We start from the raw sequence: 14,819 nt of genomic DNA, 5'->3' as shown, positions 1-14,819 counted from the left end.
GTCTATTTATTTTCTCATTTTCTTTCCTCTTGATAATTTAATCCAATATAAATAAAAATAATGCATCTTTTGCTTTGAGCAAATGATCTCAAATTCATAAAGAACATCGATATTATAATCTTTACTATAATTTTTTTTTATAAACTAATATAATATTTTACATGATACTTTAACATATTAACTATTAAACCATTAAATTATGTGTCAAATTTTATTATTTAATTTTTTTTAACCATGTTCTCTCACGTGCACTCATATAAATTATGACATAAATTTATATAAATAAAAAATAAAAAATTAGTACCCTATCACTTAAATAGTTGTATTGGGTGGCACTCCCTAAATAGTAAATATTATCATGAAAAGTTTAGAAATCCTCTAGATGTGTCCATGATTTTTTTTTTCTTTCTCCGTTTTTTTTATTCGAAATATATATATATATATATATATATATATATATATATATATATATATATATATATATAATAACAAGGACTCGTTGGTCCAATCTCGCTGTTCAAAACTCCCACGGTTTGGGAACGGGTACGGACCCATAATTTCAGACAAAACCAACATAGGTGACACCATTAATTGATTCTCGGAAAATTAATGTCAGAATATTTCTGAACGGGTAGATCTCCTCTGTTTCTGAACAACTTGGGTGGAGAAATCCTCGTCCATCCAGAGCACGCGTGTAAAGTCAATTGGACGAAAAAGCAAAAGCCTACTTTTTTTTTTCTTTTGAGAAATAATTTTTTTACCATATATTACTCTGTATCAATTTTATATTAAAACATATAAAATGTAAAATTTGTGCATATAAATTCTATATACGTAAATTTTTTATATATAAATTTCACACTTAATATATCTTAATATAAAATTGATATAAAATAAGATGGTGTAAAAATAACACTTCTTTTTTTTCTTTTCCCTTACATTATGATGGTTCATCCTCTTCCACGCGATGGTCCGCGTGGGCCTGTCACTACAAAATACATTAAACAATTGGTGGCTCTAGCATTGTCTGTGCATTGTCTGGACACTGCTAAAGCCATCAATGTCACCTTCATCCAACCTTTTTCAATGTCACCTTTCAATCACTCTTATGATTAATGTTTTCTTTTTTTAAAAAAAGTTCTTACGGTTAATGAAGGTGACATTGAAAACAAAGGGTTGAGAAATGATTTTTTTTTTTTTTTTTACACATTTTTTGTATTTCTTTTAAATTATTTTTTTAAATTAACAATTAAATTTGTAAGAGTTACAAAAATTTATATGTAGATCTTATAAATTTAATGATTAATTTAAAAAATTGATATATAAAAAATGTACTATAGAACATGTCTCAAAATGGTTAATGAAGGAAGACCCATGATTATATATATATATATATATATTCAAAACCTAATAAAAATAATTCTTACGGTTTATAAAAATTTAAATATACTTTTAATTATGAAAAAAGGTTACAATGATCAACGTCTATTTTTTATTTTTAATTTTATATACGAAACATTTTGGCCATTTTTATTTATTTTGTTAGGAGTTAATGAAAAATTTAATATGGAAAATGACGTGGCACTTTACGGGTAAAAGTGAAGTTTCTGAGAAAATATCTAGAGCTAACCACAAACAGACAAAAGAAGCTTCAATTTTCTCTCTTTCTCCGACTTTCGCTTCTCCCTGGTGCACTCAATCGTAGACCACCAATGATCTCCTTGAAGAGACAATAGATTGGAGGAGGAGGAGGAGGAGGTACGCCCAGTTTCTGGAGCCCGTGAGTGTGCTTATACGCGTGGTCTTTTCTTTCTTTTTTTGTTAATTTTTTGAATTGCATTGAAATTAATGTGGATTTTGGATGAGAATCTTTTGTATTAATGGATGGATCTTTCATGCTATTTTTTCTCTAATAATTTTTGTTTTCGACTGAGAATAGAGCTGTTCTTTGAGCTTACGTTGAGATCTTGCTACTATCTAGTATCAGTAACTATATTATAATCTATTATATTTATTATTTTTATCATAATCTGATGTGCACAAGCTTCTCTTTTGATTCTTCTCAATTATCTGACTAAATGTTGAATATTTTCCCCCAAATTTCTTTTTGTTTGCTGAGAAAACAAAGAAAAGCTCCAGAAATTTGACCCTGAAATTAATATGAACTACCTCCCACCTTAAATAAGCGAAAAAAAAGGTGTTCTTACGTTGAGTTTAGAGCTGCCTAAGTGGAGAATATCTTGAGGTCGTTGATTTTATTTATATGGTTTCAATTTGGGAATACTAACACAAGAGCAAATGCGATTTTCTTTCTTCTAACGGGGTTGGATTCAGTTGAATTATTTTCTTCTTCTTCTTCTTCTTCTTCTTCTTTTTTTTTTTTTTTTTTTTTTTTTTTTTTTTTTTTTTTTTTCTTTTTTGGGTGTGTGGAAGGGGGGTGTGAATCATGCCTCATCTGTACATGTAACATACAATTTGCTTGACAGTTTTTTTAATATTAATTAAATAATAGCAATAACTAGTATAGTAATAGAAAACTCATGCTTTATACTTATCAAAAAAAAGAAAACTCATGCTTTATCTGCTGATATAGCAGACAATTTGCGTGGTAGGTTTTTACTGTCATTAATGTTATTGATATTATTATAGCATGATTATCACTTGAGTTGACAGAAATCGATCAAGATCTGATTAGAACTTGATCGGGTAATTAAGCTAGTTGACATCTTCTACTTGTCTGTTGGACAGATTGTTGAGTGGGGATTTTTCTTTAAAGCTGACTTAGAATAAATCTCTTTCGAGTGCTCTTTCGTGATGTTTAATGTTGTAGGTTAAACTTGGTTGTCAAATTGTGGTATCAGGCTGCCAGTCACGATGTTTGGTCTTTGGAGTAATTCTCATCATGATCAGGAGGATGATCCACTACGGCCCGAGTTAAAGGTAATTACAAATTGGAATTTCGGAGATTAGGACATGAATTTCGCTCCACTATGTTAAGTTTATTTCAATTTTTAATTTAGAATGGCTTTTACACCCGTACCCATCATTTTGTTGGTAAAAATCTATCAAATAGTCTAGCTCAACTGAACCAATACCAAACACTTAGTGTAGGATTGCCAATTTTTTTACATGAATCCAACACAAAATTAGTAGATTAGGGTTGAAGGGTTTGACTCGTTTAATCAAATGGTTCGAGTTAGGGTTGAACTATATAGTTTTATATTCATGCCTCAACACGACCCAAACCTAACACACGATACTTAAGGCTCTCAATTTTTGACATGGCTCATGACCCATACTTCAACATGACCTGAATCCAACACGAAAACACAAATTGCCATTTGTTTGGTTTTCGGTTAATATGTATAGAAAAGGTTTTTGTGATAAGAAAGCTCATTTGTACTTTGTCATACTTGATTTATACTTTTAATTTGACAAAATAAGATCTTTCAGTTAACTTTCTAAAATCGTTGATGGCATTATTTCACATGCAGATCAATGAGCTTAAGGCTGCAATCGGACCCCAATCTGGACGTAGTTTACAGTATTGCAGTGATGCATGCTTGAGGAGATATTTGGCAGCTCGGAATTGGAATTTAGAGAAATCAAAGAAAATGTTGGAAGAGACACTCAATTGGAGATCAACCTATAAGCCTGAGGAAATCCAATGGGTATGTTGGGTTTAATTTTCCTGCTTGGTAATGCTTGCAAAAGCCAGAAATTAATACTAATAGATATAATGATTTTGTTGCCAGCATGAAATTGCAAATGAAGGTGAGACTGGAAAAGTATACAGAGCAAATTTTCATGACCGACATGGCAGGACTGTTCTTATACTTAGACCAGGAATGCAGGTACAGTTTTATTTATTTAAAGTGCCATATTTCCCTGACAGGTTTTGAAAATTAATGCTACGATAAATGTTGCAGAACACTAAATGTTTGGATAGCCAGATGCGGCATCTAGTGTATCTCATAGAGAATGCTATTCTGAACCTTCCAGAGGGTCAAGAACAGATGTCATGGTTGATAGACTTCACTGGGTGGTCCTTAAGCACCAGCGTGCCCGTCAAATCTGCTCGAGATACCATCAATATTTTGCAGAACCACTATCCTGAGAGGCTAGGTGTAGCATTTCTCTACAATCCCCCACGGATTTTTGAAGCATTTTGGAAGGTTTGACTTCTGCTCTCTCCCCACTTGCATTCCGATTCATCAGAGAATAGCAGAATGATGACTAGAATTTAAATTACTTTAATGAATGTGTGGTAACTAAACAAATATGGGCCGTTTTTTCGAGTGCCCCTAGTGCAGCAGAGTCCCCTGATTCCCTGAAGGTGATGTCCCTAACAGAATAAGTTTAAATAGCTTTATAGGTTGGGGTGGCAATTTGTGTTCCTATTAGATTCGGGTTGTATCAATATATGGGTTTAAGACTATATAGGTTAACCTTAATCTGACTCATTTAATTAAACGGATTAGACCCCTCATTTAAATTATAGGTAATTAAAGCATCTTAGAGTTACACCAAGTCTAGGTACTCTTTTATATTCCTTCCTAGACATGGTGATTTTGACCAAGGGCCATTTGCTTAGAATTCTGATTTGTGGATTAAGACCTCTCACCACAAATATCCTTGAAGATGAAGATAGAGCGACGTATGATTGTTTCTTGTCAGATAAATATAGGCTTTATTTAGACAAAGTTGCTTCCTAGTTTGAAAATCCTTCAAAATGGTACTTCCCTGCACTAGCAGTCTAGCAGTTGCTAATATGCTTGTGTAACATTTCATGGTTGCTTTTTGCTAGGGGTGATAATTCGTGTTTACATGTCGAGTTCTGGTTGTATCGAGGTATAGGCATAAGAAAGACCAGTGGAGGACCCAGCCTTGTGAATATGAGGGGGCTAAATTGAAAAAAAAAAATAAAAATTAGGGGGGCAGAACTAAAATAATAATAAAAAATTATGGGTAAAATTTAATTTAATTTTTTTAAAAAAAAATTGGGGGAAAATTTTGGGGCTTGGCCTGGCCCTCATGTAGATCCGCCTCTGAGAAAGACTACATAAGTCAACCTTAACTCGACTCATTGTGTAAAACATTATCGGCCCTACTTTCTGCTTCCATGCCACCTATGAGCACCCGCGTTCTCCTCCTTCGCCTTCAACAAAATAAGGTATACCGTATACTAGCTGAAGTAATCTTTTGAGACCACCCAGAACAACGAGATAGAACTTAACCGAGGTTTCTCCAAAGTCTGGTTACCTTATTTTCTACTTCTCTTCTCTCTTCTCTCTCTTTTTTATTTTTTATTTTTTCATTATGTTAAGATTCTGCTTTTAGGGTATATGACTTGCTCTGCTTCCATACATACAGATCGTCAAGTACTTCTTGGATGCCAAGACATTCCAGAAGGTGAAGTTTGTGTACCCTAAAAATAAAGATAGTGTGGAGCTGATGAGATCATATTTCGACGAGGAAAATCTTCCTACCGAGTTTGGAGGAAAGGCCATACTGAATTATGACCACGAGGAGTTCACCAGACTAATGACTCAAGATGATTCCAAAACTGCTGCCTTTTGGGGATTTGACGACAAGCCCAAACACGTTGGCAATGGATATGCAGGAGCTGAGGTGGTTCCAGAGCCAGTGTGTCTTGCACCGCCAGCCAGCTGAGCTGACTACCCCTGCACGGTATTTTGCTACAATAAAGTCGTAGAATTCTCTCCAAGCCTCAATGCTTGTCCATTGACTAAAAGAGATAGAAAACTCAAGAGCGGCCGCCAGCGATGTTCGGGCTTAGCATATCATAAACAGATTCAATTTGAACTCCTTACTATTTAACATGGGAAATTATCTATCTTCATGTATTCCTCATCTTGTTGCTGATATGATCACACTCCCACCTGTCCCGGAAAAAACTATATGAAATGAAATAGGCATATGCACGGCCACGTGGATCCATTCCCAGCGTCCTTGAAATAAAGATATGAACAATAAAGGCATACGATGGGTTCCCAAGGATTAGCTTAATCGGTTGGGAATCACGCCTCAAGAAGTTGAGGTTACTAGTTTGAATCTCCCTTTCCCTCTTCCTTTTTGTGTGGATATGTCAAAAAAAAAAAAAAAAAATACAGGCATATGATGGGTCTCTCTCTTGTTTGTGTAAGATCCTGCATAATCTTCTGTTAAGGGCGTAATCTAAAATTGTTAGACACTGATTTGGTTAAACCCTTTACCCTTAGAATCGTGACATCTTCTTAAATACGTTTTTTTTTTACCATCCAAATCTCTCTCTCTCTAAATATGATTTTGGGTTAAGGGTAATAATATGTGATAGACCAACATAAGTTCGAAGAAGGTCAGAAGGATTAACTGGCAGAAGAACAGTCCTTAGATGCAATAACTTTGGGTGAAAGATAATCTGAAGTATTAAAATCTATAGTCACAAGCTTTCATAGGCCAATTCACAATTTCACATGACCATAGATTGTCCACTTCACGCTCAGCATATCGAACTATTTGAGACGAGCAATCATATTCAATCTTTATGATTGAACTATTTGTTAATGTGTTTTGAAAGGTATTTTTTTATATTTAGTTTGGAAAAATATTCATGTTAAATAAAGTCAAAAACTGTTTAATTGTGTTGTGTTTTAAGTTGTTTGTTAATGTGTTTGTCTTGAGAACATAAAATAAAAGACAAAAAACAAAAAACTTTGACATGTCCCTTCCCAAACAATAAATTTAGGAGGCATTAGCACTAGGATTTCTATTTTAAGAATACGAAGATGATCTATAGACTATATCCATGTCCACGCACGCCAGTATCATTAACATTTTTGAAAGACTACGCTTCACTTCCCAAAGACAAATTTATTTACAGAAAAATACGAGTACCAAAAGCTTCAACATGTACAACTTCATGAACCACATAACTTTCATTCATCCCTACCCTTTTTCAGGAACTAGTTATCTATAATTCATACGCTTCTAAACAAACATTTCATAGAATTTTATGGGGGCCAAAATCACGCAAAATGAGCAAAGGAGCCTTAGTTACGTACATAGAGAACTACTTGGTCAAAACCTGCAATGAAAAATGCATGTCAAACAAGCATGAACGTTGGAGAAAAACAATGAAGTTAGCCTTGTTTGGATTTGAGGGAACCAATTGTATGGTAGTTCTAACGAAGGGGATTAGACGAGCCGCCTTTTGAAGTTACGTGTAGTCGATCGGTAAGTGCGGACTAGCAACCCGACTCCTATACCGATTCCAACGCAAATGCCAAGCCCAATCCCAACACCAACTCTCACACCAGCATTGAACCAGGACAATTCACCATCTTCACCATCTATGTATTCCATCCTCCTCAAGTACATATTACTGTAATAGTCTTCATTTTCTGGTTTGTAGGTTCTGTATTCTTCTACCTGAAATTCAAAAGACCGACTATTGGGATTCTGGCAGCCAAGGTACAGGCTAAAAGCATACATATAACATAAAGAATAAAATCAGACAAGGAGCTTATCACTTCACAAGAAAGGCCCAGAAAGCTACAAGTATTTGCTGTGAACAGTTCAGGAGGATTAACCAAGTGCACCAACAAGTATAAAATGCTTGATGAACCAAAAGTGGCAACAGCCTAATTGCTTGTTTACACTCATTCATTAGCTTTTTTCCTATTAAAATCTTCCATATAAGCAGCACTAGATAGTAGAAACATTGTAGAACTACACCAAAGTAGGATATTCTAACCTGACAGCCACTTGTCACCAGTCATGAAAAATTAAGCGGGGTCACTGATATCACAACTTAGCCAAAGAAATGACACATTGTGAAGAAACACCGCATGTAATAGGCTCATATACAATCCTACTGTTAACAATGTTCATATAATTGGCTGCACTAATGTCCCATGATGAAAGAGAATCCAGTATATCACAATTTCTGGTTCTGCTCCTGACTGAACCCAACATGTCTTTTTAACATTCTCCATATCATCATTGTAAGAATACCACTACAGGAATATGATTTACAAGCACCCGATGGCCCGATAATAATACTCAAGATTCACTACAAGCACTCTAGTAATATTAAAAAACAGACAATTTACTCTTCAAGATATATAATAATCTGAATAGAAAAGTTTCTTGCAGTTGCCTAAGAAAAGTATCTAAGACATTCAAAGGTTTGCAGGAGTTTTCATCAAAGCTAAAACCATACTAACTATGGAAGAGAAAATTGTATGATCACAAGGAAATGACGAAATGCAGGAGAATAAAGGGGCTACCTCTCAAAACTCAGATCTGGATCTAAATAATAAAAGAAGAATAAATGAATTTACGAGATATGATTGATTAGAAAACTCCAAAACTCTGCAGCTTGCGAAAGAACTCCATGTGCAAAGGCCATATGCTATAATCACCAAACAAGACAGATAAAAAATTTCCAGAATAATGGAAGTACCCAAAAGACTGAAGTAAGATTGCTTTCAATTTAACACAAACTTAGCCCTCCCATCCTCAAATGAACACCGCCACTCGAACACATAGTTTGGAAATTGTCAGCAGAATGCTTAAGAAAATTTTGAAAGTACACATAATCAATCCATGACAGCTACTCAAGAAACTTATAAGATTTACTTCTTCCATGTTAGGAGAAAAGTTGCAGATATCAATCAATATTATATCAGTTCTCAACAGAGATGCATTCTATAAAGTTGGTGAAAGACAATGAGGTTAAGGAATTAATTTAATGATAATATTATGCATGCAAGGACAGCAAGCAGTGAAACAGAACTAACTTAGGGAAAAAAAAGAAAAAAAGAGGCAGAGATTCAGAACTATCTCAATATCAAAAACTATATTCTTAACTCTTCATCCAATTTATTAAGTTCGAGAAACATTCAATATATCTGACAGCCAAAATTATGCCATGCTTGTTTCTGGCAATCTGGCAGATATATAGTCTCTATGGCAACTTCAAGTACAAATCACAAAGTACACTGATTCAATGTTAATTAACAATAGAACATTTGACGAGCAAGATAATCTTAGTTGTCAAGGATTTTCGAAAACAAACCAAGATATTTACTGGCTCAGCCTGAGATGCGTATTGAACAAAGAAGAGAAATTATAAACAACCCCATAGAGCATCCCTAGTGACCTCTCCATGTCAAAATTTTCACCAAAATTTGGTGAAAAACTCAAAAAAATTCATTTCAACAAACTCTCTATAATTTCTCTATTTTATCTCTTGTCAAAATTTCACCATTTAGCTCACAAATTTCATGAGCTATTGAATATTTTATCATTTCTCTCATTTCACTTCACTTTTAACTTTTCCTCTCTCCTCATTTGTCAGAAGTGGTTGCTTAAAACCAATAAAAAATTAACATTTAGTTGAAATAGAGAAATATTTAGAGAATTTGGTGTATGAAGTTTGTTAAAAGTGATAGATAAAATAACAAAAGTAGATTGTTTAGTTAAAATTTGGAGAAAACTTAAAGACCTCTAGGGATGCTCTAAGCTTAAGCACATATGATGCAGTTGTCAATATAGCCAAAGAAAAACCCAAAAAGTGGAGTGGACCCCACGTGTAGACAATCCTCCACGTGAGTTTGGGATGAGGCCCATGCAAACCAGATTCTGCCAGAAAAAATGATATTTAAAAACAATGCAGCAGAAAAGAACCAAAAATAAAAGGGGGAGTTGATCGAGGAGTAATGCTATATACAAGATGTTTATCTTACAATTATCTCACAATGCTGATATGACAGTCTCAACCAACCATTAATTTTTTTTCTTTTTTATTTTAACCATAGCTAATCTAATTTGGACAGTCATATCAGCATTTATGAGATAATTATAAAATAAAAATATAATTTATAACATTAGTAGGTACTACTGTCCAGTACACTCTGATTTGAAAACTTGTTCCCTGCCCATACCCCAATGACACATCAGGATAAGATTCTCTTCGCCATATCCCAGACATCAATGCGCAACAAAAATTGAACTTTTTGTAACAAGAAATGAACATGCTTCAACACAGGAAGCATGTTAATAATGGACATTGCCATAACAGAAAGGTAAGTAACATATGATTCCTCAACCGCACTGTAGTTTTGGATCACAGTAACCCGTCTCTCACAATGGAGGGGTTGCTCAGTCACTCCATTGATTGGACATTGCCAAGACTTTAGAGAACCTAAATAAAAAGACTTCGCTTCCCTTAAACATGCAAATATCAGTACTGTACTAAAACACTAAAGTGAACGCCAATAAATTAAAACCAGAGAAACAAAGAGAACATCACAATCTTTGAATTCCAAACTAAACAATTTTCCAGTATAATTACCTGTAGATCTTCAGGAGACACATCTTTCTGGGGTTCAGTTGTCTCATACTCCGGAATTGCATCCAACATGCCCTTCCGGTTGTGCTTCTTCCGAAAACCAAGCTGTAAAGTCTTGGTTAAGATGATGGGTGTTCCAGAGAAACAACCTGCGACATAAACCTCAATTGTTGGTGTGGGAAATTCGGGCCCACCAAGATGTTTTCCCTTTAAGAATCCAGTGCCAGCGGTGATCGATGATTCACAATTCATGTTCCACCTCTTGGTCTTGTTGTTTTTTGATTCCTCGATGATTCCATTGCTGTTAAGCATCTCCAAAACCCCAGAGAGAATGAGATCTTCTTTGTCGAAAACCTCAAACTTCACACTCCCTGTCAACCTTATACTATCTGTGCCGACAAACGTGGCTTCTTCAGATTTCTTATCTGCACGATCCCTTCTAAGAAGGGAAGAGACCCCATCAGAGTAACTGCCACTTCTAGCACCATTGACTTCCAAAAGGGTGTCAGGGCTTAGAGGAATATGGTTTAGAGTGAGGAACTCGGGGGTTGAATCATCCACACGGAAATGGCTGATCCTCACATAGAAGACTCTCAAATCAAACCAAGGTGATGATAGTTTCATGTAGGGTTGGTACCTAATAATCTGAAGGTTGTGATTGGCCGCTTCACCATTGCTCAACTTTGTTTCACAAAGACCCTCCATCATTCACAAGCTTAATTAATCTTCAAAACCCTCCAATATTATTAGCTAAGACAATGACATTGCCAATTGCCATGCAAAATGGAATCAGATTACCAGTGAAAAACCTGCCTCAAAAACCAACAGAAAATTTGTTAGTTAGATAAACACAAATAAAAATTCAGTTTTTTTTCCCTCTATCAACTTTTGGGTCCGATGAAAAAGATAAAATAGGGAGGAAAAAAATAGAGAGAACCCAGGAGTCAATATCGATCTATAACAAATAGAACAAAGCTAAATAAAGGTCGCCTTTACTTTACTTTGCTGTAACTAAAAGCATAAAAAAAGGAACAGAAACCCTTAAATATGGAAAGAAAAAAAAAATTGAAGACCAAATCACAACTGCAAGGAAATGCAGGCTGACCAAGAAGCAACCCCACTAAACCCAAACGAAAAAAAAAAATGTGAATGCTCTAATATGTGTGACAAATACACAGTTCAGTTTCAAACAATTATAACAGAGAACAATTAAGAACCAATTCAGATTCGTAACTGATCTTATTAGTATCGACAGAAAGTGACGGAGGACGAAGCTCAAAAAATGTCTGAATGATCAAAAAAAGAAAGTATCAAACAAATTCAGAATTTAGCATAGCAGGAATATATCACAGAACAGGAAATTAAATAACTTGGATTAGGAAAAAAAGAACCCACCAGCAACCACAGGGATCTACGGCCAACCCAGAAGAGATTTCACTTCTCTGTCTTCGTTTCCGTTGATCAAAAGATTGAAGAACCTATATATCAACTCTCTACGACGAAAAGAAATACCCGATATCCGACCAGAAACGCCGACTAATTATCAATAGCACAAGCTTGACACCTCACACACCCTGCCAAATATCTCTCTCCCGTACTCTCTCTCTCGCTAGAACGATACAGAACCACATACAATTATATTATATAGTTGAATAAACTAATTACCCAAGAAAAACTTTCATCCACAATCTCAATTTCGCGCTACCATACGGACACCCATGTAATCCAATCCTTATGGCATGCGACTACGCAAATCGCTTTCGAGCCGCCAAGCCTGGAGCTTTTCATTCCCACTAAGCCGCAACTAGAGGCCACCAGGCAATCTTACGACGACCCGGGTCCTCAATAATCGACCAGCTGTTTTATTTGTGTCGGTTACAAATGTTTTGATTTTTTCTGGGTACGATATTTCGAGGAAATTATAGAGGTGGAAGAAATTAAAAAAAAAAAGAAACAATGTATGAATGAAATTGCGTGAAGTATATTTATAATATTATCTTGGAAGGGAAATGGGCCTCCTCTGACCCGAATATTTTCCATCTTATCCGATTGTAGACTGTAGAGTGAGAATTTGCATTCACGAGGGCCGGTGCGTTTCGAAAGGGATGTGATTGTGAAGGCTGACAGAGAACGTAACGGCTCTCCCAAGCAGGTTGTTTATTGTTATGATCATTAGTGGGCCGACACGAGCCCATTGGGTTAGGATACGCATGCATGAATGGATAATAGAATAATCAACGAGACCATGGGCGACGAGAAACCACCTTCATGGAGTTGAATCCTTTCAAACCATGAATGAAAATGATAGACATCTAAATATTTTTTTAAAAAATTTGATTTTAATATGATGTGTTATAATTTTATGAGATTTATTATTTTGAGAATTGTGCCACAATCTTATAGGATTGTGACACATCAAGTTGAAACCAAATTCTAAAAACAAAAAAAATTGGGATGCCTACTATTTCTCAATCATGAATACCATTTCCACTTTTTAAATTACTACTTTTCTTAAATGTTTAAAGTAAATTTAATTATTTAATCATTTTGTTAACGGCCTCCTTCACTTGTGCACTTAAACTTTCATTCTCAACAAGTGAGACTCACAATTACCTTATAGTTTTTTTCTCTTCCCTAAATATGAGAAAAATCTAAAAAAAAAAATAAAAAATATCGATTACAACAGCTTTCCTATAGGTTCCTTAAACATTGGATATATGTCAATTTAGTAGCTAAACTAAGTTTGAGAAATTTCTTCTGATCCAGCCAGGTAGAAGGAAAACCTTGCCACTTTCCTTATGGATTAGGACCAGGGTTAACTCTTAATCTGTCTTGTTCTTGTTTTGAGACAACCCACTTTCTTTTGGGTTGTTTCCATTAACGGCCTGCTTTTGTATTGCTTGGTTTCATTAATTCAATTGACTATCTCATTCATGAAAAGAAAAAAAAGAAAAAAAGAAAAAGAAAAAGAAAAGAAGAGGGCTTATATGGACAAAGTTGTAATGCTTTCATGTTATTGAGGAATTGATCAATTAAGGCTTGACAATCATGGAAGTATGGAAATGAGGCAAATCAAAGAATACAATTAACCATCCTACCATCAAAATAAAGGATAATTCTGATCTTCTAGCAGCAGGCTCAATATATGAGCCTAGCTAGCTAGTTGAATTACATGGGTTTTAAGCCCCACTATGATTTTATATATCGTCAAACCACAAATGATTTAAATGCAACCATATAATGCTTGAATGGTAATCTGCAACCATCACAGAATATTGGAGTACTTTCAAATCGTACAATATAAAAACAATCATAATTATAATAATCATGCCATCAACACAGATTATAATTAAATAATAGAAGCTAGCTAGATACTGTACGCCATGGCCACCTTAATTTCCAGAGATCATCATACAAAGTTGAGAGAGAGAGAGAGAGAGAGAGAGCTAGTGATTTTGTTACCTCCTTAAACTACAAATTTAGGACCGAGAAAATTAGTTAGCTTTGATTATGGAGGATAACGAACTCCATCTGCTGCTTCGACCTTCCTTCGGCACGTACCATTTAAATATTATTTCAAATAAATTATAAGAAAAAAGAGAGGACACTGAAAACATTTAACCATTATTTCAAATAATGATAGAGAAAAGAGAGAGTCTTTATATTAAAATAATGTTAAGAGAAACAAAAGTGATACCCTAGATTTATGGAAGAATGATCATGTTCAAGATTTAAGATAGCAGTACTTTTGGTTCCTTTGGTTTAGGGAACACCAAAAGAGTTTGTTGCAGTTAATTTTTACGAGTTTTCTCTATATTTAGGGAAGACAATGAGATTTAGAGAATTAAGCTAGTGTTCTATTGCATGGTTTTTTTTTCAAGAGTTTTCTCTATTTAGAGAAGATAATGAGATTTAGAGAAGTTGGTGCTAATAAAGAAAACACTAAGAGAGTCCATTGCAGGGTTTTTTTCCAAAAGTTTTCTCTACATTTAAGGAAAGAAATGAGATTTAGAGAAGTTGTTAGTAATGCTCTAACATATCGAATATTCAACTAAAAAATAGGGTGTAAACTTTGGAACCAGAATTCGAAGTCATGACTTTTACTCTTACCATATTAAATAATTTTTCCTGAAAGTTTAAACATTTAAAATAAATAGTGATTTAACATGACCAAATAGTCATTCATTGAACAATAATACCTTACGTATTTTTTTTTTCCCTCTCGGCAAAATGTTCCATTTTGCTCTAATCTTTGGACGAACATTTCTTGACCTCCCTTGCTAGCTATATCAACCCTCTAAAAACCCAAGGCTTTCTAAAAATATATATATATATATATATATATATATATATATATATATATATATATATATATTTTTACCTTTTTCTTTCTTCTTCTTTTTTCTTCTTCTTTTTTTTTTTTTTTTTTTTTTTTTTTTTTTTTTTTTTTTTTTTTTTTTTC

At 34.4% G+C, this 14,819-nt stretch overlaps 2 protein-coding genes across 6 annotated transcripts; one reads left to right on the top strand and one right to left on the bottom strand.

The window, feature by feature from the left end:
- The first annotated feature begins 1,623 nt into the window (after positions 1-1,623).
- Positions 1,624-5,961, top strand: LOC133866502 (uncharacterized). 5 transcript variants are annotated; one of them, XM_062303045.1, is made up of 6 exons: positions 1,624-1,780; positions 2,862-2,940; positions 3,495-3,671; positions 3,756-3,854; positions 3,930-4,175; positions 5,374-5,961. In XM_062303045.1, exons 2-6 carry the CDS (start codon positions 2,875-2,877, stop codon positions 5,671-5,673), a joined length of 888 nt encoding a protein of 295 aa, XP_062159029.1. In that variant the 5' UTR covers positions 1,624-1,780; positions 2,862-2,874; the 3' UTR covers positions 5,674-5,961. The 5 variants fall into 5 exon arrangements, with proteins under 5 accessions (XP_062159029.1, XP_062159032.1, XP_062159031.1 ...); XM_062303048.1 differs by having other exon boundaries at positions 1,628-1,758; positions 2,831-2,940; XM_062303047.1 differs by having other exon boundaries at positions 1,640-1,780; positions 2,831-2,940.
- An 892-nt stretch (positions 5,962-6,853) lies between these two features.
- On the bottom strand, positions 6,854-12,282 carry LOC133866383 (uncharacterized protein At1g01500). Its single transcript, XM_062302891.1, has 3 exons — positions 11,753-12,282; positions 10,361-11,166; positions 6,854-7,431 (listed from the first exon to the last, which is right to left on the bottom strand). The coding sequence occupies exons 2-3, from the start codon at positions 11,063-11,065 to the stop codon at positions 7,198-7,200; spliced, it is 939 nt and encodes a 312-aa protein (XP_062158875.1). The 5' UTR covers positions 11,066-11,166; positions 11,753-12,282; the 3' UTR covers positions 6,854-7,197.
- Positions 12,283-14,819: the final 2,537 nt, after the last annotated feature.

This window comes from Alnus glutinosa, chromosome 4 (genome assembly GCF_958979055.1).
Source record: "Alnus glutinosa chromosome 4, dhAlnGlut1.1, whole genome shotgun sequence".
In the NCBI taxonomy this organism is placed as follows: domain Eukaryota; kingdom Viridiplantae; phylum Streptophyta; class Magnoliopsida; order Fagales; family Betulaceae; genus Alnus; species Alnus glutinosa.
Note: the sequence above shows the minus strand (reverse complement) of the source record. Positions and strands in the feature narration are given on the sequence as shown.